We start from the raw sequence: 26,565 nt of genomic DNA, 5'->3' as shown, positions 1-26,565 counted from the left end.
TGTCGGCAGTGTGAGTTCTTACACCTGCTGAAGCAGATAGGCAATCTGCTTAGCAGCACCTTCTCCGCTTCATTCAGAGGCTGGGACTGTGGCAGTCACTGTGATTTAACAAAAACTCAACTCCAAAACCCAACAAACTCCACTCCTGTTCATCTTCCACTTCTCAGCAGTTTCTCCTGAGGGATCTTGGAGCTGTGGGAAGGAGGACTGGCACAGGGATGGGTACCCACGGGCATAGGGAATCAACCCCTCTTTTCTTGTCTCCACAGTGCTGCCCCTTTCGTGTTCCCCTGAGAGCAATTGACAGGACGGATAAGGATGTGGAAGTTTCCAAAACCTGGTGCCCATAGCTAGCCCCTCTGAAAACAGGTAGAGTGGAGTCCAGCTTGTGGTGTGTGAGAGGGAAACTGAATCAAAACAAGATGATTTTGTGATTGAAAATTTGTTTTTCACAATTCCTATTCAAAATCTTTTTTTTGGCTTGGGTCTGAAATTGCCTGCCCTGTTTATTGAGAAATTTATCAATCAAAGACCTTTCTGCATGTTTGTGTCAGTATGCGGATGTGTATATGCACATGTGCTTACACAAGGAGAGCAAATGAAGAGGCTGTTCCTCAGCCTCAGGACAATTTTCTGCTGGGAAATTAATAAAACCAATAGGGACTAACAGCTAAGCGGTGAGAAATATAAATTCCGTCTTCTGGATCTTGCTGGACAATTGTTTTCTGCTCTGAATGCGTCAAAATTGGAAAGATTTTATCAAATTATGAAGTACTAAACAAGGAGACAGATAAGTGCTAATGACTGGAACTGTTAGTTTACACGTAAATGTGTTAAACCCAAGTAATGGGAAACAAGGTGTAGGGGGCAGATGAAGAAGCCTTAGGGGTTGTTGGCATCCCATAATGTATCTTGTATTTGGCTTAGTTTCAGCCAATATGGTTTTTACACAAGTTCCTGTAGGAGTCGAGGCAAAAGTAAAAAAGAAATACTGGGAGAAATTAAGGCAGGGCTAATATGAATCAGATTAATTGTTATTAAATAGAGTGTTTCTTGGAGTTTTCCACTGCCTGCCCCTTCAAGCTGCACCAGAAATAGAGGCTCAGAGAGTGACATCTCCAAAAAGCCCCACAGCCTTACGATGTCCCCATTGCCAGCACAGGCTGGGTCCTCCCAGAAGGTGGCCGTGTCTTTCTTCTGCCCCTCTGTCCTGCAGAGCAACACCGCCTCCTTGACCCCAGCCCGGGCCCTTGCGTGGGCTGCGAAGAGTCATTACGCTACCTACCCTTCGTCTGAGTCACTAGAGGTGCTGTACCCGGTCTTACAAATCCCCACCTCTGCAAAGCAATGATGTTTTATGATGGACTTCAGTGGAACAAGACGTTTTCTGCCTTAACTGTTTCTTCTCCTTGGCTCATCTATGAGTTTCTGCTGTTGTTTACAGCAGTTGCTCCCATGGAATAATTATAACAGCCTCCTATAAGGAACTTAATGTGAAGAATTTGATTCCACTACTGATCTTTTTCCAGCTCTTGTGCCATCAAAGAACTGGCATGCATTCTCTAGGGCACACAACCTGCCTTATGTTGGTTCATAGCAAGAGTTCTTTACAGCAAGAATGTGCATATTTCTCTGTTAGGTTCACTTGGCAAGCTGTCCTCTAGCCTCCAAGTTATTTGATCTCCGAGCTCTTCATCCTCCATGATAAGCTTCTCTCCTTCTCTTTCTCAGTGCACTGGCACCTCTTCAGGCTGTATTTTCAGCCTCCTCCTTCACACTCTCTTTTTCACATGGCTTAGCTCACATGATGCTGCTCTCCCCTGTTGTTCCACCTCTGCCCAGCTTCTCAGCGATGTCTCTCCCTTGGCCTCTGTCACTGCTCAACCCTTAATGTCTTCCTGCAACTCCAAAAACTAGCAAAAGAGCACAATTGTTCAAGCCAAAGTCTACTTTTATTTGCCCAGCTTGTGTAACCTTGGACTCACAGCTCCACTGAAACTTGTGATGTTTGGATCCTCACTTGAGGCTGGAATGACTATTCTCTATTTCCATCAACTGCAAAATTTTGTGGGAGTGAATCATACAAATCAGCACAAACCTGTCATGAGTATCGAGGAGGAGTCGAACAGTGAGTGTTCCCAGTTAGTGTGTCACCCGTCCTGGTGTTGACAGGCAGATGAAGAAGAAACAGAAGGAGGGAAATGCCTCTCGTGGTGTGTGTGTTAGCAGAGCTACTGTCAATTAACCTTTTTTTCAGCCAGCCAGCTGTGAGAATGCCATTTAACAACCCCAAGTCTGTATAATGCTAACAGGATGCTTATAAGGTATAAAGGGATTAATGTTCAGCTGTAATGCAATCCAGATGCACACAGCTGCCTCTTTTTAAGGTATCTTCCATGGCCAACCTGCAAATAGAATTGTTTAATAATTGTAGATAGATGAGAAATACCAGACTTACACCACGCAGCAGCTACTTACACTTACGGGCACCAGGGGCTGCTGGCAGTTACCAGGTGGAGAAGATAGGGTCACCTATTGATCCTCTGCTTGCAGGTGAACCATTCTTATGGTGGGATCTTAGGACTGACCTTTCTTTGGGAACACAATTCATGTGTGTTTGTGTTAGGGCTGAGGGACACTGGCTTGGAAAGAAGCCTGCTTCCATCCCTAAGAGAAAGCCAAGGCATGTGCCGTGGACCTGAAGCATTCTTGCCCCATAGACTGCAGTCTGCACTTTCTTTGCCTTGTGCAGTTTACATCTTCCTGTGTTGCACACCGAGCATAGGTGCTGTGCATTTCATACTCTGGGAGTTGATCCAGGCCAGCATGGTGGCCAGGCCAGCAGCCTCAAGCTCCAAGGCCCTGCTTTGGAAGGGCTAAAGTGATTCTGGAGCTGGGCAGACCCAGCTGTTAATGGGTTCTTAATTTTTAATATGGCAGGAGGAGGAGTTTTAGACCAAGCAAGGGGAAGAGAGGAGAGTATTTTAAAGATGCGAAGGAATGCGTAACATTTTTCTGTTTCTCGGGTTTGGCTGCTCTGCAAGTTTTTCATTTTGCCAAAGCTCAATTCAGTACTATTTATTTGCATTTTTAAAGAAAGGGCATGATTCATAATTTACTTTGGCCTCAGTGATGAATTTTTATGCTGTTAAATGCTGCAGGTTCCCTTCTAATGTGATATATATATCCAGCTTTACAACAGAAACTTCTACCTCAAAGTATCGGGCATTCCCAATAATATTCCGTGAGATTCGATCTGCACTGTTTCTGCCTGCTCACAGATGGTGGTCTGTGCTTTTGGATAAGCCTCTGGGGCCAGAACTGCTGCTGTCTTGTCTTTGCAATGAAAATGCCACGGTAATGACTCTGAGGAATGTACCTTGTGATTTGAGGAGAAAGGACACCTGGCTTGGACCTCTCCCAGAAGGAAGACCTTGCTTCCAAGCCTAGCTCTGTCACTGCTTTTCTGCATCGCTGTGGGCATGTTACCTAAATCTTCATTCTGAGCCTCAGTGTCTCTGTTTTTCCAATCAGTCACTTCAAAGCTGGGGTAGAGATGTGTGGGGTAAGAGTAAGGAAGGGTTCAGTTGAATAGACTGATGTGGTTTAGTTCCCATCAACTGGAAAATGTTGTGGTGAAGCATAATAGCTGTATAGAGAAAAAAGCAGAAAGCCACCTTGCTGAGGCCACCACTGTCTCAGAAACAGGCTGTGTTGGCCCTCTGGCAGCTGAGCACAGTCTGGGCAGAGCTGCTTGGCTGGACACCCAATCGTGGGCATGTACAGTGGTAGGCATTCCTTTAGGGACACAGCATTTGCTGTTCTTCCCTTACTCACCTGCCCTAAAATGTCTCCAGAGCAGCCATGAAGCCCTCGTGTGCCGCGGAGGTGCTTGCATGGCAGCTGCTTGGGAGCTGGGAATGGGTTGGTGTCTCAACACAATGTATGGAGCTGCTCCTCCAGCCGCAAAAACATGACTGTCCCTTGGATGAGGAACATGGCAGCACAGCCAGCAGTGAGCCCTCAGAGCTGGATGCAATAGCCTGCTTCATCTTCTCCTGGCTGTTCTGCACAGCAGGAAAGGGCCCATCTGGGAGGCAGCAGTGTCTCACATTATCTCATTAAGATACTTCTATAGGAATGCCATTGCTGACATAAACTCATTATTGGGTAGAAGGGCAGTAACGGTTGTTTTCACACGGATGGATCTGAGCCCAAGCGGTCGGTTAATGGCTTCTGTAGTCTTAATTGGATTCTTAATTATTTTTTTTAAAGTTGCCTGAGAGCTGAATAACCTTGTGTTACATTTATGTGGTAACTTTTGCTCTGGTCCAGCAGATCACTGAAAAATGTGCCTTTCCTGGGTTCAGTTGATGAATAGCAGTGATCAGCTATTTGCTCTGACACAATATACCAGCACTGTGATGAGAGCATTTGTAGGAAGAGAGAGTTACACAAGGTCCTTCCAAGAATAAGAATAATATTGGTGTTATTGGCTCTGAGCAATCTGCGGTGCTCCAAAAAATGAAAGACATTGTTTCCTATGTTTTACTCCTTTTGACTCTGCGTTTAGAAACATAAGCCTCCCTAACCAATCTGAATGTCAGCATGGAATTTACTCTAAGTCCAGGTTTATATATGTATTTTTGTAAAAGAGTACATGATACCTTTTCACCATCTTCACGACTAGAAAGAGGACTGTTTGACTTGAAGAGAGTGACACTGACAGCCAAGTATTCTGCATGAGAGAATAACAGAAAGAGGCAACTGAGAGTACTGGTAGAAGCGAATTGCCCTCGGAAGGGTGAGCTGGGTGCCTGCAGCCACATTGGTGACATTTGTAGGGTCGCTCCTTTCAGCAGCGTGGGCAGAACTTATGGTGAGACATCAGTATGCTGAGATTAGGGGTATACCAAAACTAACCCTCTCCCTATATTTGAACTTACTGCTTTCAACTCCTGCTAGGGGGTAGTCGGGGAAGCCAGTCCAGTGTCAGTTCTGGAGTGTGAAGTTGATCTCATTTCCATGTGATGGGTTATAATAAAGTGCAGCTTCAGACCTCTTTACATCCTGTGTGTAGTGGCACAGAGTCAGTGCAGGGGCTCGTTTGACAATTGCATGGGAGGGAACAGAAGGGGGGATGCTAAATGCAGAGCTCACTGGAGTAGCTGGCCTTTTCCTTCACAACGTGAGACATGGATGGGTGGGTGTCCAGATCTGAAGTTGCATCTTAATTTTTGGGTGATGTCCATGGCTATCTAGCAAGGGACAACATGAATAAAACCAGTACACAATTCTCCCTCATCAAAAGGGAAGGGGGTATGGCTGCCATCCCTGTCTCAGCAGAGCGCAGGGGGTGAGGCAAGGTTCTCTGACTGATCATCCTTGCTGGGTGGTCAGGCCTCATGAAGGATGTTTCCGCTCTGGACTGGGGAGCAGTATGGACCTACCAGACTCATTTTAAACTTCCTAGCTAGCCCCACTTCTTGGCAGAGGCTTCATCCTCCCGTTTCTTCACTGCTGCTTGTTTTCAGAATGGCTTTTCAGTCTCTCTTTCATTGATGACACACCTAATGGCCAAAGCAGGGCTACCCAGAAACCTTCTTGTCCTGTTTTTTTTCCCCTGGAAAATGCAGATTAATTGAAAACAAACATTTTATGGAAACACACTGCTTTGAAAGCACCTTCCAGTAAAACGAAGGAACTGAAGGCTCTGAAGGAACTCTTCCTGCCACACAGGATTCTAAAGCTTCCTGCCAGGAGAGTTCCTATTGGAAGATGTTTGTGATTTGTGCCAGCTTACCCACACAGCCCCACAGTGTTGGGGCTTTGCAGCAGCTGTCATGTGGATTAACGCAGACGTTCAAGGTCTGGAGATCTGTCATGCCTTGCTGTGCCAATGGTCCTGCACCCAGGCAGCCCTGGCCTTGCCGGTGGCCAAGCTCCTTGGCTGTGCCTACCTCCCGTGTTTGGTCTGGAAGCATATGCGGTCTGTGCCATCATAATCCACAGTATCCTGTCACATCAGCAACTTATGGGTGACAGAGATGGGTTTCCCTACCACTTTGCACTGACCATCAGAGATGTCTGACCAGCAGCTTCCCGCTGCTGCTGGCACAGGTCACGGGTCTCCAACTCCCATCAGCTGCTGGTTTTGAAGACATGGTGTAGAATATTTCTGTAACAAATATTTCAGTTTATGTTTTGCAGAAAAATTGGCTATTAAAAAAATTGTTGTCACCATTTCTGACTGTGAACTGAACCAAACAGCAACATTCCAGTGCCACAGACGCTGCAAGCTTTGACCAGCTATTGGCAGAAGGAAAACTTGCCCAGTACTAAGCCAGTGTCGTCATTTTTCAGGTCCATCCCACCTTTACTATCCGAAAAGTAACATTTGAGCAGAGAGATCACTGTGGGGGAAGAAAACAGCTCATGCCGGCCAGTGGAGCCAATAGTGTAGGCTGTACATGGGTTTGGAATGAGGGGCATCAGACTCACAGCTTCCCTGTGCCAAGAAACACACAGCTAAAATCGGCAGCCTCGAGATGAGTGATGCACCAGCATGGCCCAGAATGTTGCAAGTGTTCAAGCACTCTCAGAATATGTTGGATAAAATAGAATCTGTTTCTATGGCATCAAAACACCACAGAGGTTATACTGTGTCCCTGTGGCTGTTCTCTGATCCCAGCGCCTGGTTAATGTGAGCAGAGCTGACTTCCCACAAAAGCACTCCCCGGCTATAACAAGGAGAGGTACGTGCCCCCCAGCTGAAAGCAGCACATCTTGTGGCCATCATCTCAGTAATGATAAGCCAGGGATAGTTGACTGGTTGGGGTCAAAGAGACTCTGACTGAGGGCTTGGAAGGCAATTTTCTGGTTTGGGATCAGGCAACTGGACCTATGTGCAACTGACAATCTTAGCATTTTATTTGGAGACAGCAAGTATGGGAAATACTTTGTGTCCTGTATTCACATCATTTCACTGGAAACCGGAAGTTCTGTCTGTTTGCTTACACAGGTGGTCCAGTGTCTGCTGGAATTGGCACCCGTGAACAGGTCCTCGGACTCCTCTGGAGAAGTGCAATGAGTGGGCGAAGATGAAGCTTCTTGGAAAGTATTACTGCCACCAGTCTGATACTGTCAGAAACCATTCCTGATGGTCCGGAGAAGAAATCCACCAGGACTGACACTCTGATCAATCTCCTCTGGAATTTATTCTGAGTAAAATGTCCTCCTACACCACACTCATGTCATGTACGTCATTGGTGCTTCTTACTATGTTGTACCACAAAGGAGGCTAGTTTTGGAGTGGCCAGAATGATTGCTTCACCTACAGTGAAGTCATTACATGCCATAGGATTCTTTGGCACAGAAGATACTATCACATGCAAAATTTTATTACAGTACCTTTCAAGACGTGACTACAATGTCCCTGGCACAAAGATGTAACCGATGGCCCTGAGTGCCTGCTGTGTTCATTCCAGTGACCTCTGCAGTGGGCAGCCTGCTGGGGTTTTCCACCAGGCAACCACACTCCTCCTTTCCTCCTACCCAGAGATATTGCGTGACTGATGCTCTGCTATGTTTTGTATGAACATTTTATCCTATTAAGGCACCTCTGGAAGTCAGATGTTCTGTTCTAGTAAGGACTCTCTTTTTTTAAACCGAACATTTTTGAGTTGATGTTATTTTTATTTTGTTTTCTCTGTGAAACTTCCAAAGACAGATCTTTGCTTGGCAAGGTCATATCAGGGAATGAGGAAGAAATCACCATCCATCTGTCACTGTCTACATACATACACATACACACACACAAAGAATCGACTTTGAGAGCACTACTGATATTGTAAAGCTTAATTTCATGTCATTACTTTGAGTTTTGACTGTGAAAACTGGAAGCATTTCAAGTTAGGAAAATTGTCCTACATAAAAGGGAGGGCTGACAAGTGTTTTAATAGTAAGGGAGGTGCCTGAAAGCGCAGATCTTGGCTCTCAGTGCTGAGATCTCATGAGTGCTAGCTAGGTAAAAAGAGAACGTGTAGAGTGCAATGGGCAGATCTGCTTCCAAAGTGGCCAGACTAACTGGAATGTCTTTTTGTCTTGCAGAAGATGAAGCCCATAGTCCAAAGAAGACGATCTACCCCTTCTGCCATTACTAAAGTTCTCAGCAAGTCGAAGTACCATTCCAGGTAGAGGAAATATCTTTCTGACTCTTTTATCCACCTTTCTGCCTATGACTGAAATCAAACTGGTTTTCAAATTCACTTAATGGTATCGAGGGCACTTTTTGTATGGACAGATATGGAAGAGTCCCTGCCTGGCAAACCCCTGGGACCTGTCACTGAGATCTCTGTGGCCCCTGCTCCGTCTGCTGGACAAGCGTCAGGAGGGCTGGCCCTGGGATTTGGCTGTCTCAGATGCAGATTCACCTGGGTGTGTGAGGGGCTGGAACTGTGTCCAGGGATGGCAGGGAAGTCTGCCCACACCCTGCCAGGACTGTGTAAGGTGGCTTCAGCTTAGCCATTTGGTGGGAGAGCCACTGGATCTGGCCATCCTCTGAACAGTCATGTCCCCGTTGTATGACAGCAGCTTTTCCTTACTGTTGTACCATCTTGGGCGGATAGGTTAAGGAGTGACCTTGAGGTGGAAAGCTCCCTCTCTTGCCTGTGACTCCAAGCCATTCCATGCTCTGCTTATGCATGGTCCCTATGGCTGTAGAGCACCAGGAGTGTTAGCAGATAGAGTCAGGTACAAACACACCAGATGTGCCAGGCTTCTGCCATGAGCTGAGCTCCTTGGCTGTTTAGTGGGGGCTGAGCCCTCTTCAGTGTCATCCTCTGTTCCTCTCTCAGCACTGTGTAACTCCTGGACACAGGTGAGGGGATGCCATGTTCCTTTCTGCCTTGTTCAAATAGCAATCTTATAAATAACATTTCCTGAGGGATTCCTTTAGTTTGATTTGTAAGAAAGAGATGATGAAGCTGAACTGATTGACAGTTTGGTCTGGACCAGTCCTCCTGAAGCACAGTCCTTTTATATCGCACCAGAGATAACTGATGCACAGTGCATCCTGCTCTTCTGAAACAGTTGTGGGGCGTCAGCCTCATAGGATTGTTTCAAATAAAGGACCGGACTGATTTTCAGTTGGTTGTCTTCTGACAAAGTTATATGGCTTCTTTGTCATTCCCCTACTCCATTCTAAATTGCACTCAAAAAAGTAAAGAAGAGAAACAAGTTCTTGCCTTTATTTGGCTGGAGAATATCTTTGCGAGGGAGGGAAGCTTTAAACATTGCTCATGATGAATTGCTTTGGAGGGAGCTCATGCAGTGCCATCTCTGCTTAGGCCAGCAGAGCATCAGTGAGATTTTTTTGCTATCCTGCCGTTGTACTTCCAAAACTGTAACTCTGCCAGCCTTAGAAAATTACTGCTGGGTTGTGTGATAATGTGTCTCCTGCTGCTCAACTGACACACAGGGAAAGCTCTTAATATTGAGTTTGAAGGTGGTTTAGCTTCTCACTTGTAGAGACAACAGATGCATAGGCCAAGAATTTCCTTGTTTGATGGCTGGGGAGTGGTGAAGAGGAAAGTGGGAATTCCTGCTTGCAGGAGTGTGAGTGTTTCTGTGATTGAGGCTGGTTTTAAAACAGCAGCTCATGGCTAACTTCAGCCTCACTGCTGTGGAATCAAAAGGGCCCAGTTATGAGGCCAGTGGAAATGGAGTTAGGCTAACAATGCCAAAAATACTGCCCTTAAAGATCATGTGGTTTTCATTTGTGTAGAGACTCCCCTAAACGGGAGTAGTAGTGTTGACAGGTGGAGGGAAGGTTGGTACCTCTTCCACATGCGCCCTTGCTGCTGACAGGGTAGACATTTTTGTCTACGTGTAGAGAGAGTAGATATCTATTGGTTTTCTGTCTACATAAATCTAAGGCCACATTTCAAAGGTTAGCTCATTCAGTCAGGGTCAGGCACACCAGCACCACCTCTGAACAAGGATCAGCACAGAACTATTGCTCGTTTGTTCAGCACAATTCCACCTGCAGGGCATGGGCAGACCCTGTAACTGGCTATGGGACCTGCTGCCCTGCCAACGCTGCCAACGAGAGCCCAGAGCAGCACTGGGAGGGTGCTGAGAGGCGAGGAGGCAGATTAGCACTTCATGGAGCTCTTCCAGCTGGAAAAAGCATAGAGAAGGGATCTGGTTTGATCCCAATGATGGCTTGGTGGCTGCAGTCAACATGCAAAACCCATCAGGGTTCTCTGGAAATGGTCAGTACCGTATCAGTCTCAGTAGAAATGAGATGCTGGATTGCAGCCAGGCAACCAGAATCAGATGGCTGGAATTAGATTGGTGCATGCAGTTCATTTTCTTTGTGCTGCAGCCCTTGTATTGACAAGTAGCTCAGTACGGATGAATGATGAGTGCAGAAATGGCAGTCTCCATGCCAGGCTGAGCAGTGCTATGAGCCAAGGACTGCCCATGGGTTGCTGCGTTCTTTTTAAGTCATAGTTCACTTGCACATGCAGGAAATGAGTGTTTTACCTGAGTGAGAAGTGACTCAGAAATGAATATTTCAGCAGCTTAACTTCTCCAGGTTTGCTGTAGGCATTTAGGCAATTTTCCATCTGTCTGAGGCTGGTAAAAGTAATTGGGCAGAGGCAGCCAGTGCATTTCATAATCTAGAGCAATAGGGGCAGTGCTGGGAGAATCACAGGTCTGTTGGGCTGTTCCACAACAGGTGTCTGTGCCCAGTCATGAACCCTGAAGGAAAAAGGTGCTGACAAAGTCTTACGATTTTTCTTTCTTCTTCAGGGAAACTGCCCTTTCCTCTTCCCATTCCAACAATGGGCTGCTGAGTGGAGTGTTCAGCAGCCCAGGCTCCACTTTCGTCCTGGATGAACGAGTACAGCTAACCGTGGGCCTGCAGACCCAGGAAAGACATTTGATCTTGTTCAGCGATGTGCTGGTCATCGCCAAGTCCAAGTAAGATGGATTCATACTCACTCCTTCTCCCAGTATGTGCTGTTGAAGCTGGGCTCTGACCTGGTTGTGGAGCAGCATCAAAATAACTCTTATTTACAAATGTGGATCTAAAATGTGACATCTCCCTCTTCCACCTCCAGAAATTCTTTTTGGTATTGATGTTTCACTCCATTTTCCTGAAGGAAAGCATTGTCTACTTGGTTTTGCTCTTTCCCTTAATGTGGCTTCTTGAAGAAACAGTGTGAGGGCAAGAGGCAGTAAAGACAGTAAAACTGACTTCTGGTCTGGCTACTTCTGCCAGAAGTAGCATAAATTAAGAGCTTAGGTGTTTTCAGTTATTAGCCTAGACAGTGATTAGCTACCATCTACCTGCATGTGGCTCAAGAGAATGACATTGCCCTGAGCCGCAGCTGCCCCACTGCAGACACCAACCCCAAAATCCACTTGCAAAACGTCCTTGAAGTGCCTTCACATGCCCAGATATTTAGTTGTGAGGGACTTCTTGCTCTCACTGCATCTGCATTACTGGGAGGTGGCATGGCCAGGCTCTAGAGGTCTCAGTGTTAGGACCTGTCCTAAGAAATCCTTAATCTGAATTGCAGGTCCTCCTCCAGTCTGAAGCTGAAAAAGCAGGTGCCTCTGAGTGAAGTGTGGACTGGCACCTGTCTGAACGAAGTGACAGAGAAAAAGATGAGTCCTGAGAATTCGTTTGTCATTGGCTGGCCTACCACCAACTATGTGGTCACGTTCAGGTATCCCATCAGACCCAGATCTCCCTCTGTAGCCTGGAAGCTGCCCAAGGCTCCCAGGTGTCAAGTTGAATGATCACTGAGGGTGCAGGACTACAAACTCAACTACAACCCTTCTTCCAGAGGACTTCCACTCAGATTAGGCAGTGTGGTGAAAACTTAGATGTTGGGAGTCAGTTCCCTTAGAAAGATATCTGCAGGTTGATCCTTGAGAGCCTTTTAGAGGACCACCCCTTGCAAATATTATTATAGCAAGAGCTAACCTTGCTGCAGAATATCCTGGAGCATCACAACCAAAGCTGCCATAGCAAACCCGTTTGTGTCATCATATAATCTACAAGCACAGTGTTTCAGCAGCCATCTCTGTAGGAGATCAGCCCTAGTTTGGGAATTTTTCATTACGAAGAACAGGTTAGTTATGTCAGTGAAAAATAGCAGGTAGCCTTATGCCAGGATTAAATCCTTTATCATCCCTAGTGTGGCATGGGCAGCTCCTGGGCAAACCTTACTCCTGCAGTTATCTGCCAGGGTGTCACAAGTCTACAGCAACAGCCTATAAAGATGGAAAGGTTCATCAAGATGGGTCTGCGCGAACAGCACAGTCCGGAGCCTGCTTATCCCTTGCTAACCCCAAGAACAGAAATGCAGGGGAGCGTGGAGCATGGAGTAGCCCATTCATGTCCAAATGCCATCTCAAAAGCCATCCCAGTGTTGTGCCCAAGCTAGTAAGGCTTACCAAAAAGCAGGTGAGCTTTTTATTGCCTGGAATTCAGTCTATCCTGAATCTAGAGTTGGTCTATCCAGAGAGAGCTCACACTGCTGCTGTCTCAGGCTTCTCAGTTTCATACTGTCTTTTGTGAAGCAGAGAGGCCACCGGTCTTCAAGAGCCACTCTGTCCTCAGGGGTGCTGCTTACATGGCTGGGAAGGGATGAGCTGGCCTGGTGCTTTTCTTTCTGTGGGGCAGCTGCCTTGGTGAGGATACCCTGGTTTCATACACGCTGTCTCACCGTTTCCAAAGGTCAGGATGGTATCTCCTGGGTGATACATTCCTGGCCTTGGGACTCGTGCTCTGACACGCAAGCTGCTGTTTGTGTCTTAGTCCAAACCCAACAGCAGTTCTGTTTCCTTCACATCACTGAGACCTGGGTAACCTGCATTAGCAGCAGATGCTTCTAGAACTCGCAGACGTGGGAAGGAAATAATAGGGGAAAGAAAATAGCAGTTAAAGGTCACTGCAAAAATAGAAAGGGCACAGAAGATGAGTTAGCTCCAACATCACAGGAAGATATTTGTCCCTTATCAGAACACTAGCTGGCCTGGGCAGGAAATGGAGTCCAGTTTGTGGCTGGGATTTTTTTGTTATTATTATTTTTATTATTTGTTAAAATAGGATAGAAGCAGGAAAGGACTGTGCTTTTGTTCCAGGGCTTTGCAGGAAGGAACTTTGACTTACAACTATAGATAAATGAAACTGGGTAGAGTTTCCAAAGGCTGTTACCCGCTCAGCACTTGTCTGATGCCTTGCCTCCCTTTTTGTTTTCAGCTCAGCTGATGTGAAGGACCGATGGCTGTCAGCCTTGCTGTGGTAAGTGACCCTCCTTTTGTCCTCCTCCTGGAGGGTTCCTCTGCAGCCCCCAGAGGAATTTTGTCAGGCTGGGTGTCAAACTACTGTCTGGTTTCCAGCACATTGTCTTCCTATTCTTTGAAATACCCACCTTTGAAACCTGAATGTAGAAGCCCCTGGGTGAAAGCAAAATTGGTGTGAGTAGTCCAGAAAAGGTGAAATCCACTAGAAGATAACATTGGTGGAGAAAACTTTTTCCTTTGGAGCTGGATGTTGCCTTTGGGAAATGTCACAGTTGGTACTGATTCTTCAAGTGATTTTTGATTGGAATTAAGTTTGTATTTGCTAAAGGCTGCAGTTGTTTCTTTTTCATGTTATGTTTTCATGTGTTTTCACTAACGTCCAGGCAGAAGTGTTTGTAGAGGTACAGAGGCGAAGAAGTCTCTTGACTTGTGGAGAACAGTGGTGATCCTAGGGATGCTGGAAGGTGTTGTGCTAGACATCCGTCTGCATTACAGTACTGCCCTGTGGGGTTTGAGTCTCAGGCCTCGGAAGATAAAGAAGCCAGTGAGAGCATATGACCACGCTTTGAACACTGCATATTATCGTTACTGCCACAATTAATCTGTATTTATTATAGTGCCAAGGAGCAGGTCCCTTGGACTGCTTGGATCCATATCTTAGGATCTTTCTCAAGTTTGGTTGGGAATTATATTCCTCCCCCCTTTTCATTGACTTTCAGGCATATCAGTGAGGTAAAACAGAATGAATATCTGAAGAACCTAACCCTTGAGATCTTGGTGCTGGACACTGACAACTGTTCTTCTGTAAGTAAAGCAAAGAAGCTGCTCCTCATACCAACACTATGTGGGGGGCTATGGGTAGGGGCGTGAATGCAGGGCTGCAGTGCTGCTGCCCCTGTTTAAAATTCAAGTCCCACCTGAAAAGGTTTTAGGGGGTGTGCATCTGGGCAACTGCATCCTTCCCACTGGAATCCCATGAGAATTTTCGTTTGGGAAATCAGGAGGTAGCCTGACCCTTACCAAGGAGCAGTTAAGTCTTAAGTTTAAGTCTTGGCTTCTGGCTTCTTTTCTCTTTTCCTTCTGCTTTGTTTCATAAATGGTGATGGTTTGTGGTTGAGTGCAGGCATTCCCATTTTCACTGCAGTAAGTTGAGGGTACTGATCAAGTTGAGAACACTGGTGTGTTCTCCTGAGTTAATTTACTGGAATGTGTCCCAGTCACTTCACAGTAATAGCATCTGTTTCTAGGCTTCATGCCAAGCCCTCAGAGAGCGACCCCAGACACCATTAGTGTGGTGCCACATTCACTCTTTAGAGTGACAGTGGCCCACTGTCGCTGAAATGCTGATGTGATCAAATACAGCATCTGAGCCTGCTTCCTGGGATTCCTACTGGACAAAAACTTTGGATGGTACAATAAACCTGCAACAGAAGAAGGAGCAGAGAACAGTTTCACTGATGTATAGCCATCACCCTTAACAATGATTGTGGTGTAGTTCAAAGTAGTACAACTCTTCTAATCACAATCATTTAGTAAAGACAGTCAATAAACAGATGAGTGATCCTTTCCCAAGATTTTCAAGCTACAAGAAACTGAAGCCAAGCTTCATGCCTTCTTATTAGCTTCCTGTATTTCCTGTTTTTCTTTCTAGACTGCCATGGTCAATGTGTCCAATGTGGAAACTGCAGAAAGTGTGATGCAGAAGACCCTGCTACAGCTTGGGCTTCCGGTAAGCAGCAGTTGCATATTCTGCCCGATCTTAGCTAAGCAAGCTGACTGCGCCTGGTTTAAAGGGCTGTGTGGATGTGGAGGAGTCTAGATTTGATGTAGCTGACCAGTAAGGCAGTGATATGTTTGTGTGGGTGCCAAGTATTAGAAACACAGATGTGCTTACATGCCTACAATAAATTCAAACCTTATATAATAAAGTCCTTTGGATTTCAGAGGGCTTCAATGCTTGCATCCAGCACTAGGATTGAGCCAAGGTCATCAAAGGATTATTGATATAGCCATGAAATACAGAACAAACCCATGATGTGATCAGATGAGCCTTCCCCATTGCAGTGGTCCAGACTTTCCCATTACGTTTAACAAGTACCTTTGACAGCATTCCAACAGTTTAAAACCAAGGAAACTCATGCAACATATTGCTAAATTAGGCCAGGAAACCATCATGTGGATTTACATCCTGCTTCCCCTCTTCTCCTGAACCTTTCCGCTTCCATTCTGTATCAGACTGACTGATCCAGAGCACCATTCCTCCCAGCCACAGCTGACCTGCAGGTGACCGTGCACGCCCACTGTTTGGTCTGCTCTGCTCTTATCTCTGTCTGTTGCTTTCTGAGTGGAGGGCAACTTCGTGGACCCTCACCCTGGCTCCTTTCTCCTAATGTGGTTTCTTCTCTGTTCCTCAACCACCAGGACAGGACAAGTGACCACCACCTGTGGGTGATCTCTGGAAAAGACGATCCTGCTTACCCTCTCATTGGTAAGAACTCTCCCACTTTCCCTCCGTTATGGCATCAGAGGAAGACGTGATAAGTTATACTGGTGTGTGTGACAGAGGAACATAAACATTGCACTCTACACTTAAAAAAACAATTGTAAGGGACCATTAACTGATGTGAGATGTGACATCAAGCTGATGTGACATGTCACTTGGATTTTATGGTCTCAGTACCCATGTTTAATGAACACATGGTGACATCTTTATAGATCTTAACAATTATCTCCCTCTTCCGAGCAAATCTGTGCATTTCTGGATGGGAGTCCATGACATTTTTCAGCAGATGCTCCAGGTGAACAGGAGATTTTTTATAGACTGGCCTAAGATGTTCTTTCTGGGTTGTGGATGAGATGCAAGGGTAGGACATGCCCCAAAGCCCAGTCCCATCCCCACGACTGCTGGTGTGAGCTTGCAGGACTCCATGTGTGGAGGCTGGTCATCTTCTCCTGCTCATCTTTGCAGGCTTCCTCACCTCACAGGCTCTGCCTGTGGTCTGGGGCAGACTCAGCCCTCGTGGCTGTACTGCTGCATCAGAGCAAGACAGCACTGACAGCACTGACAGACAGCATGTACTTTCACTGAGGAGCCCACCATGTACATCTAGCCAGAGAGGAAGCGAGGAAATATGCTGATCTACCCGGCATGTAAACCAAAGCTGTTAGATGCATTTAAACTGCTGCCTGCTTCTTTGACAGATGTGTCAGTGGTGCACGTACTGCACAGGCTGGTTTGCCCCACAGTATACTGCTGAGTTCTGCCCAACTAGTGAGCTCTGCATTGACTCTGCATTATGTTTTCTGTGATAACCAAATAGATACATCCCCAGGCTCTCCAAGGAAGTTTATGCATGTTGGTTTATTAAAGAGGTCTCACTCCAAAGACCATGTTGGTGTAGTAAGACTACTATTATGGGGTTCATTAGGCTGCACATGTTTACTTGTGGGTGCTTATTGGTGTTTTCCAGGTCGCCGTGGCTATCTGTTCACTACATACTGGACGGTCATTGTTAAGCTAACTCCTGCATAGAGCAATGCTTACAGTGTTTTGTTAGTGCAGTGGGGCCCATAAACTTATTAATAAGGGCTTAAACCCAGTTAATAGCTTACTTGTAAAGCAATGGTTATGTATGCATAGATGTGCCCTGGCCTCTAGTCCACAGGTGAAGGGTTTGAGCCACATTGCTTAGCTGCAGCAGGAGCCATTGGATGTGGGTGCTTCCTTCTGCCCAGGTTTGAAGCTGTTTTCACATAGCTCTGCATCTTTACTTGCTCTTTACACACCTCTCTTTGATCAACAGGGCATGAGCATCCTTTCAGCATCGCATTGAACGGTCTCCGAGACTCTGCTGACCAGCAACAAGGAACCAACATTAACACCGTCCTGGCTGGTGGGACAGCTGCGTCCTTCCTTGCTCAGCTCCCAAAGGAAAAACAGTGTCAATTTGTCTTGAAACCCAGGCTCCAAGCTCCAATTCAGCTGAGGAGAGGTACGATCTGCAGGAGCGTGTTATAAGCAGACAGAGCCTTTGCTGCTTTCCATGACAGTTCCAAAATCTTTGTAACGTTGTACATGTATCTCAGAGTCACTGTCATACCTGTGTAAGCAAAGAGAAAGACAAAGAGATTGCAGAGGGGCTAAATTTGTCTGTATAAATGTTCAGGATTAGCTTTCAGTCTTTGATTTACTTTCAATTACAAGCCATTCTTACATTGCACAGACGGTGAGGTTCCCTGATGAACAGTGACTGAATAGCAGTTCTACTGCTGGCTGAGAGATGAAGAAGTGGTTTCGCTGCTGTATATTATCTGACTGTCCCCATTAAGAATGTAGTTAATAAACATGTGATGGTAGGAAGCTCTGGCTGTGCTGGGAACTCTGTCTCTGCTGCAGATCATGCACTGGGCAGTAGGAAAGACCCACAGGTGTGGAATAGTGGTCTGGGTTTTCTTTCAGAATCGCTGCAGAAACACACTAAGAGGAAGAAGTCCTTGATTGACTGGGCCCTGCGCCGCAGCAGCAGCACCCCTGCGGGCAGCCCCCCTTCACAGTCACCTACCACCCCACGGAAGCTCTTTGGCCTGTCCCTGTCCTCTGTCTGTCCTGATGGGATCCTCCCCAAGCCAATTATGGTAAGGCACTGCCTAGACTGCTCGTCCTGATGTGAACTTGATGTTTTCAGCCCAGAATTTAAAGTCACCTGTGATATTTGAGGATTCGATGGGGAAGAAGACCGTCATTTGCCTGTGATTCAGTAACAAGGTACTGTGTAGCTCAGTAACAAGGGTGAAAACGTCCCTCTCCAGTGTAATCCATATCACTGTGCACAAATATACATCCTGTTTCAATGGACCTCTCTGACCAGGCCATTCCAAGCTGAGGAGGGGCAATGTCAATGGGCTGTGCCATGCTCCATAGCCTAGAGCTCATTCACTGCAAGAGTCCTCTAGACTCACACTGGCCACCGGATGAGCGCACCCACATGAACAGTACCTGCAACTTACTGGCAGGCTATTGTACCTGGTTAAATCACAATATACCCCTTGTGTGTCTGTCCTTTTCCTGGTATTCCTTAGTTCTTACGCTAATCATGTTATAATATGTGATATACACAAACAAGTGGGCAGTGCACTTCTCTTAAGTACAACTGGGTTTTCTCTTAGGATATGCTGCTTCTGCTGTACCATGAAGGTCCCTCTACTAGGGGCATTTTCAGACGTTCTGCCAATGCCAAGACTTGCAAGGAGCTGAAGGAGAAGCTGAACTCTGGAGATGATGTCCAGGTGGATGGAGAGTCAGTCTTTGTGGCTGCCGCTGTCATCACGGTATGTTTGGCCAAGTAACTCAGCTGTGGGGCTAATGGTGCCTTCCTTCTCTAAGGGAGCAACAGGAGTCTCTGTGGGTAGGGAAGATTGGGGAAGAACACAAAGCATCTTCCAGCAAAGCATATTCTCACCTAATGGCTTGGTCCATCCAAATGCACAAAAGTGTCAGCCCAACCCAGTGGTGCCTGTGTTCACTTGAAGACCTGTGCAGTGGCCCTCAGGCCAGTGTTTCATTTTGTACCTCCCTGTACAAGAGCCTCCTGCAGGCAATGTGTCATAGTAATGTCTCCCTCCGAGATAACCGTAATATCTATGCAGAAGTCATTTCACAGTGCCAAACAACATGCCAGACTCTGGATGCAGCATTTCAGATGCTGCAGTGACATAGATATGAAGCGCTTTGGTGGCAGCAGCACAGATGCTCCTTGTCCTTTCTGGACACACGGAAGAGACTGCATGGAGACATTTAAGTGCAACTGTTTTGCATCCCCCCAGTCAGAGAGGCCATGCTCCAAGGAGCTGGCCTGTACTGTCTAGACAATAAGCTTTTGCCCTCTAATCAGCCAGCAAGCCAGAAGGAAAACTGCTGCAAAACCCAAGCAGAGGGGTTGTGGTGGGTGACAAGTGAAGCTGTAATAAGACTCAGATTTTAGTAAGAAAAAGCCTATCTTTTGAACTGCCAATTAACTCTGAGCAGAACAATTCAGGCACCTGAAATATCAAAAAACATCTCTGTCTCACTCTTGTTGACCTGATACATAAAGCTACTGATGAGGGGATATCCAGGCACTTCCCAACACCAGACGTACATTAAGTTGTTAAATAGTCCCTGGATTAAAAAAAAACCCAAAAAACAAACAAATCAGAAACCTCATAGCTGAGAACTGTTTCAGACAGAACCTGCACAGCCATAGGGATGAGTCCTCTGCCTGCAGCAGCAGCGATGGGTACCATTCTGGAGAGAGACAGGGCACGAGGGCTGGCTCTCCACTGCTATGCAGTTCTGCGGTGTTGGGGGGAGAGCCCCAAGGAGGACAGCTTGGTAGACGTGGGGAGGGGAGAGAAATGCATTTGGGTCATGTCTTTTTTTATCTTGTGCTTAATGTGAATAAACAATGACTGTATGCATCATGAAACCAAACCAAGGAATTCAAAACTGACCAGACTGCTCTGCATATATATATTTAATTCAGGATTTTCTCCGAAATATACCTGACAGTGTTCTATCCTCAGACATGCACGGACTGTGGATGGAAGCTGTGGACACGGAAAATCAGGCACATAAGATTGAAGCTATCAAAAGGTTTGTAAAATCCTATGCAATACCTTCTTCTGGTTGGAGAAGGGGGAGTATATGGCCCTATGCATAGACTTCATCTTCTGGGAGACTCCTGGCAATGCTCCAGGCCCCAGCAGAGCTACTGGTCAGAATATTTTCCTTTCGATGGTCTTTTATGAATATTGTTAGTATTTCTGACCCCAAAAAATGTCATTAGCAAATTCTTTTCTGGTGACCAGTTCAAATTACTAGAACCAGCAAAATGAAAAAACACAATAATGCAGCCACCAGGAGTATATCAAATATTAGTTGAATTGGAGCCTTAACCTGAACAATGGTAACTTTTTTCTTATGAGCACAAAATGAAGCTGATCATCATATTGGCAGTTAGAAGAAATAGCCTTGCCGGGATTATGAACTGGAACCTCAAAACCAGCTTTACTGCCTTGAAACCACTGCCCTTAGCAAGAAGAGTCTGTCAGCATCCTGTGGGCCATACAGTATATCACAGTTCTTCATGTCAGTGGCTCATCTTGGTTTTTGAAGCTCACCATTTGGCCTGGGCCTCCATCCTCCATTGTGACTGTAGCATGGGACGCAGGCAGTGGCATTGTCTCCTGTGCTGCTGGCCTGGAGCTGCATGCATCTCCTTTGGGTGACTGTCAGTTTGTGAAGGTGTTATAGATATCCACATTCATGTTCTGGTTGCAAGGCCCCTAGTCCCTCAGCTCTGTGACAGAGTGGATAGGCAATAAGGATGCCTCTCTTCATTTGGTGGAGAGGAGCGACACAGTCTTACTTTGTTGTGAAATGTGTATGTCTCAGGCTAGTTGCCAAAGGACAGAAGGGAATAAAAGCTTTGGAAAGCAGCTCCTGATACTTGAAGAGCAGATTTTGTGTGAACAGCACTGGTTTTCTTTGTTCCCACTCCCTGAATAGTCTGGTCAACCAGCTTCCAGAGGCCAACCACATCTTACTCAGACATCTCTTTGGAGTCCTCCATCATATTGAGCAGAATTCTGGCGTCAATCAGATGAATGCCTTTAACCTGGCTCTTTGCATAGCACCCAATATGCTGTGGCTACCAAGTCCCACTGGGCCTGAAGAGGAGAGCAGATCCACAAAGAAGGTAATCTCTCAGGGCTTTGGCCTCATGTGTGTCTTCCCCTTTTACTGCTTTTTATGGGCACTGTATTTTGTAGACTAAAGAAGGCATAGTATTGGTGACTTTGCTGGCAGAGTGGTATCTGGGCTTTGTCCTTTCCCCTGTCTATCGGTGCCTGTGCTGGGAGGGGAATTTAGCCACTCCATTTATCGAAGGTGGAAAGGGAAGCTGTGGTTTCTTTACCAGATGAATGTCCTGTACAGTCAAGCAAGCACAGGAAAGATGGAGTGTCTTCAGCTGGGTCTAAATCCATTGTGCAGAGACAAAGTAACCTATGAACATAGTGCATCAGAGGAGAGAAATTCTTGCTTGTAGCTTGTCAGGTGTTATGGACAGGGAGGAGAGTTGTAGAATGTAGTGTACCTGGCTCACTACAGGTCATGTAGCTCATATTCTTGCCTCAGGTGTAGTACATAGAGACACATTGCCACATTCTTAACTGCTTCTTGAGCAAAAAGTTCTGTAGAAAAGTATGCCTTTGTCAAAGGAAGAGGAACATTCTGGGATGGATTTGACTTGCTTTAAACAGCTGGCTGCATTTTCATGAAACTGACTCTATAAATTCGTGTCATTGCCAGGTGGCCTTATTAGTGCAGTTCCTGATTGAAAACTCAGGGGAGATTTTTGGAGGTGACATTGCTTCCTTGTTTCAAAGAGCAGACAAAAAGAAGTCAAAAAACTCAGAGGAATCTCTGGGTAAGTTGGTGGTGCTCTATCCTCCAGAAGTGCTTATCTTTTAATAAGTGAAGTCCTCATGCAACAGTTTGCTTTCCCTTCATGTGTCTTGCAAGGAAAAGCATTGAAAAAACGTTGGGTTTGGTTTTCCTTTTGCCTGTCAGGCACAGGCAGGCAGCGAAGGCAAAGCAGAGGGCTGACATGCATCACTTCCAGTTTGTCCCTGAGGATGGCTGTCTTTCCCTGTTCAACCTATTCCAGCTGTCACAAGAATTTAGCATAGCCTTAGCAATGCCCTGTTGCAGTAGTCTTTTCTTCCAGATTAGTTCTGTAAAGCTAAAACAGACAGTCAATTAGAAAGAGATTGAGTTATCTCTGTTAACTGCCCTATGAATACAGGCCAGTGGTTAAAGCTCGGGTCATGAAGCCAGAATTTTTGATATTGTTCCCAGTCCTGCTCTGATCCCTGTGAAAATAATGGATTGCCTTTGCTTTTCCATGGACTTAATAGTATTTCCCTGCGTTGCTTGTAAGGTAATATATGGGGTTAGAAGACATAAGCAACAAATTAATTTGTGTTCTCTGCCATAGGTATAGACTTGGTCCAGCATGATGATTCCTCTGATGAGCTGGAATTTTCTGCTTGTGACCCAGAAGGACCGAAGCACCACCTGGTACCTGAAACAGATGCCATTTTTGAGCCATCCAGCAGCTTGATACTCGATGAGGATCGGGAAGACTGGGACTTGTTCAGTGAGATCACAGCGTGCTACCAAAGCAAAGTCTGGAAGAACACCAGTGCAGACAGCTATGACCTCCTGGAAGAGGAGGGCTCCTTCTGCTCCATTGGCTCCATACGCTCCCTCAGCTCTGCCAGGGACCGGTGCTCGTCAGAGCCCAGCGTCTGCCTCCGCTCCCTGCTGCCGGCTCAAAGCCACGAGCCGGTGGCCCGCCAATCCAGCTGCGATGCCACCATCATGCACAGCCATACAGACTACATCCACAGGCTCAAGCAGTTGCAAGTGGAGAGCCAGAAGCTGATTGATGAAGGCCTAAGCCCTGGGGTTAACAAGGCCAGGCAGAACTTGCGGCAGCCACCTCAGGCCAGCTCTAGGGTGAAGCAGCTCAGCCTTCAGAAATCCAGCCTGTCCAACAGGTCCAGCTTCTCCAGCCTGTCCTCTACCACCACCTCCCCGTCTGCCTCCTCACTCAGCTCCTTAGACAGTGCTTTCTCCTACTGCTCAGAGTCATCAGCTGTCAGTCCCACAGATGTCTCATCCCTGCCATTCATGTTTGGCACATCTGCCAGGCTTCATGCTGTGTCCCCCAAGATTGCCATAAGATCCCCAAAAGAGTGGCACAAGTCCTTCACATCTGCTCTGCCTTTACACCCACATGACCCAAACAGTTGCCATGAGTATGAACCCAAAGCTGTAGAGAGCAGTCATTGCTTTGGAGAGAGGAAAGGTTTTCCATTTGTCAGCAGGGCTGCCTTGGGAAGCCCACTAACTGACACTGACTGGGAGGAAGAGGAGAGTCAGCTGAGTCGTGTAGGAGGTCCTGGCCCAGGGCTTAGAAGTCAGGATTGTACCAAGGAGTTTGAACAAACCCCTGAGCTCCCAGCTGCCGGCACAAGATCCCCACAAGTAAGCCCCCAGCAGCACAGGGAGCAGGCAGTGAAGAACATTGAAATCAAAAGTGCTGGTGTCTGCCCTCCAAGGCAGGAAAACCTGAAGCGCACCAAGATAACTTTTTACATGGCCCCAGATAAAGCAAGCTCTTGGGAGTCTGCTGTGGAAGGGGAAGAGGCGAGATCCATGTCAAACACCAGCAGAAGTGGCTCACCCAGCAGCAGCGAGCAAAGACTGTCCAAGAACTTCCAGACTGTACAAGTCCATATCCCCCAGACAGTTTTCTATGGTCAGAATACCCGCCTTGTCCTGGAGTCCATCTCCAGGCACTACCATCATGAACCAGTGATCCCATCCCCACAGGCAGAGCACAAAGAGAGCCCCCAAAGTGCCTCCGCTCCTGAGGAGCTGAAGAGCGAGCCAGTGGAAATGGCGCAGGCACCAACCCAGAGCAAGAGCTTTGACACGTTCAGCCACACCATTCGCATCATCCTCCCCACCTCCATCCGAAACACTGTTAGGGAGTATTTCAAGCAGGATGAAAGCAAGACCTGTCCCCTGGCTGAGGCTGAAGCAGTGGAGAATGAACTCCTCCGGAGCAGGGTGGAGTGGCTCAGGAGCCAGACAATTGCAGAGGTGGCCACAGAGCAGCGTGATACTGTGGCATTTGCAGAAGAGACGTTTGTCTAGGGAGGTGAATGTGGGAGATCTGAATATTTTTTTGTGTATGTGCAGCAGAAAATATTCTGTAAGGTATGATCAGGATGTGAAGAATCTAGAGGCTGCATGGGGCAATAAGTGTAAAGATGCTAATGTATATGTAATGTTGAGATTTAACATCCTTTTTGGCGAGGGGCATATGGGCTTTGGATTTGTTTGTTTTTCCTTTACACCCTTTTTTCTACAGAAGAGACTTCATTGGCTGGGTGTCTAATTAGCTAAATGCCACCAGAATCCCCCATCCATGAATTAGCTGACCTGTACAGGGTCTGACTCAGTTTCTTTTCAAAATGGGAAAGGAGAAACTCTGCTTCATTTTCTCCAGACAGCTGCTGATGCCTGTGGGCAACTGGAGAACTGGGACAGCTACTGCTCCATCAGAATTAGTTAAAAATCTTCACACTTGCACAAAATCCTCCACTGTTCATCACCAGCATTCATCTAAAGAAAGAGTCTTCACCTCCAGCCCAGAAACCACTCCTTCTCTCTGCTCTCCTCTTGTCTCCCAAGGACTTAGCTCATTGGCTACATTCCTTCCCATTTGAGGCTGGGTTCCAGAAACACCATTTAGAGCCCACAGCCCCAAGCCCAGCTTTCACCGATAGATGGCATATGTAACATTTTAAGCTCAAGACTGCTTTTTTTTTTTTTTCCCCAATTAATTGTGCATCAGTTCCTCTCTTAAGCCTTCTCCAAAGCTGTGACAGAGCCACAGCTACAGAAAGGATGTCAGCACTGTTCCTTGGACAGGGCTATGAACATTTGTCATCTTCGGTGTCCTCTGAGAGTGGCTGGTCCTTTCAGTCCTAGTGAAAGGCAACATTATATTTCCGTAAATGATGGTGACATTTCAGAAGGCCCTTTCCAGAGGCACTGTGGATGGGGAAACTAATCAAATTGCTAGTCATGCTGAGAGGGTCTTAAGCAGGATTTGGCTTTAGGATGAGGTCGAGGAGTTATGGAAGTGTCAAGAATGTTTGCCGAGTGGATGCTGAAGCAAAGGTCCTTCTGGCCAGGAAGTTGTCAGACAGTCCATAAGCCGAGCACGTCCAGGCTTCAACAGGATTGTGCTGTCTCAGAGAAGCATTGGGTTCCCACTTGACATAGTACATGACCCAGTATGCTCCAGCTGAATTACATATGGAGAAATGCCAGGCAGGAATGCGCTAATCAGGCTACTTGTGGTGCACCACTAAAAAGAAATGTAGCCAGTGGACTAGCCCTGTGCTTCCAGTTATAGCAATACTCAGAAGCGTCATAGCCATAATAGGTCTTGCTAAGAGGGTTGCGCTGCTGTCAGCCAAGCTCTGGGAAGAAAGTGAGAGCACCATGTTAGTTTGACAGGTGTTAAGAAAATGATGGGAAAAGTCTGAGGGGTTCAGGATGTGTCATTTCAAAGTTGTGTGAGAGTTTTCTATGGTAGCTCCTCTGAGAGAGATGTTCCTTTTACTCCCTTAACATTGAGTCGGTGAAGGATAAGTACAGGAATCCTAGCAAGTGGAGGGCAGTTCTTGTGGACTAAGTGCCCCCAAAAGCTGCGGAGTATCTGCAGAGGGCCATACCTGAGCTGCCTGGCTCCAGCTGTGAATCAGGCCTGGCATAGAGCAGGGAGCTATCGCTGTGAAAGGAGCTGCTTGGTATCTGCTGTGCCTACTCAGCTGCCAGGTGCCCACCACAGCCAGTGCCAGAATGCTTACCTAGCATTCCAGCTTCACCATGGGATACTGAGGGAAGCCCAGAGCTCACTTTCCAAGGTGTAGAATTTGATTTGTTAAACACCATGCATGTAAATCCCAGCTGTGGTGCTCTGTGTCCCAGCTCACCTTGGTGATGCATGTATTATGGAAGGTGTATATAATCACAATACAACTCCTCCATGAATACTGACAAGGCAGTCACAGTTTTTCCAGAGCTACAGTTGTACCTATTTCAATAAATGACACACGTTTGTTTGTCAGAGTGGTGCAGTGATGGCCTTCTGTTCCCTTGCTCTGGGTTCCCTCTCCTGTGCTTTGCAAAACGCCCACCTGAGCCATGGAACACACGTGCTCCCTGGATCCATGAAGCTGGTGAGGAGCCCCATCCAGCATATCAGCTCAGGCAATACTCTCATTTGTATCTTTTCAAGAAGGTGAAATAACACCAAATATTTCAAGAAAAGTCTGTGTACTGGTAAGAGTTGTTACTCTGTGTTCTAAACATGCTAACAGATTGTAAACTGTCCCAGAGGCTGGGCTCATTTCAAGCAAGGGGAGGCCTGAACCAAATGCAGAGTAAGAGCTCACAATTTGCATCACCTTAAGGAATTACTAGCAAGTCAGAAAGAGATTCATTTATAGAAACGCTGGGAGAGGCCAGACAAAGCACCCTAAAAAGATGTGGCATGCCCACAGAGACCCACTGAAGCCCCAGTCCCACCACATCCCTGGTTCCAAAACAGG

General features: G+C 46.6%; 1 protein-coding gene across 2 annotated transcripts; it reads left to right on the top strand.

The window, feature by feature from the left end:
- The first annotated feature begins 267 nt into the window (after positions 1-267).
- Positions 268-26,428, top strand: LOC104054341 (rho GTPase-activating protein 20-like). Of its 2 annotated transcripts, XM_009555321.2 has the most exons (16): positions 268-369; positions 7,022-7,257; positions 8,110-8,192; positions 10,819-10,989; positions 11,592-11,741; positions 13,283-13,324; positions 14,046-14,130; positions 14,978-15,055; positions 15,748-15,814; positions 17,130-17,318; positions 17,786-17,961; positions 18,493-18,654; positions 19,848-19,957; positions 20,873-21,062; positions 21,677-21,794; positions 22,365-26,425. In XM_009555321.2, exons 3-16 carry the CDS (start codon positions 8,113-8,115, stop codon positions 24,092-24,094), a joined length of 3,348 nt encoding a protein of 1,115 aa, XP_009553616.2. In that variant the 5' UTR covers positions 268-369; positions 7,022-7,257; positions 8,110-8,112; the 3' UTR covers positions 24,095-26,425. The 2 variants fall into 2 exon arrangements, with proteins under 2 accessions (XP_009553616.2, XP_053932017.1); XM_054076042.1 differs by lacking the exon at positions 11,592-11,741 and having other exon boundaries at positions 22,365-26,428.
- Positions 26,429-26,565: the final 137 nt, after the last annotated feature.

Source organism: Cuculus canorus, chromosome 10 (assembly GCF_017976375.1).
Source record: "Cuculus canorus isolate bCucCan1 chromosome 10, bCucCan1.pri, whole genome shotgun sequence".
NCBI lineage: Eukaryota > Metazoa > Chordata > Aves > Cuculiformes > Cuculidae > Cuculus > Cuculus canorus.
Note: the sequence above shows the minus strand (reverse complement) of the source record. Positions and strands in the feature narration are given on the sequence as shown.

Excerpts from the sequence above, each read along its gene's own strand:
- LOC104054341 (XM_009555321.2), top strand. The coding sequence starts at position 8,113 with ATGAAGCCCATAGTCCAAAGAAGACGATCTACCCCTTCTGCCATTACT. Across the intron at positions 15,056-15,747 it reads TGCTACAGCTTGGGCTTCCG|GACAGGACAAGTGACCACCA; the intron begins GTAAGCAGCAGT and ends CTCAACCACCAG. Across the intron at positions 15,815-17,129 it reads TCCTGCTTACCCTCTCATTG|GGCATGAGCATCCTTTCAGC; the intron begins GTAAGAACTCTC and ends TTTGATCAACAG.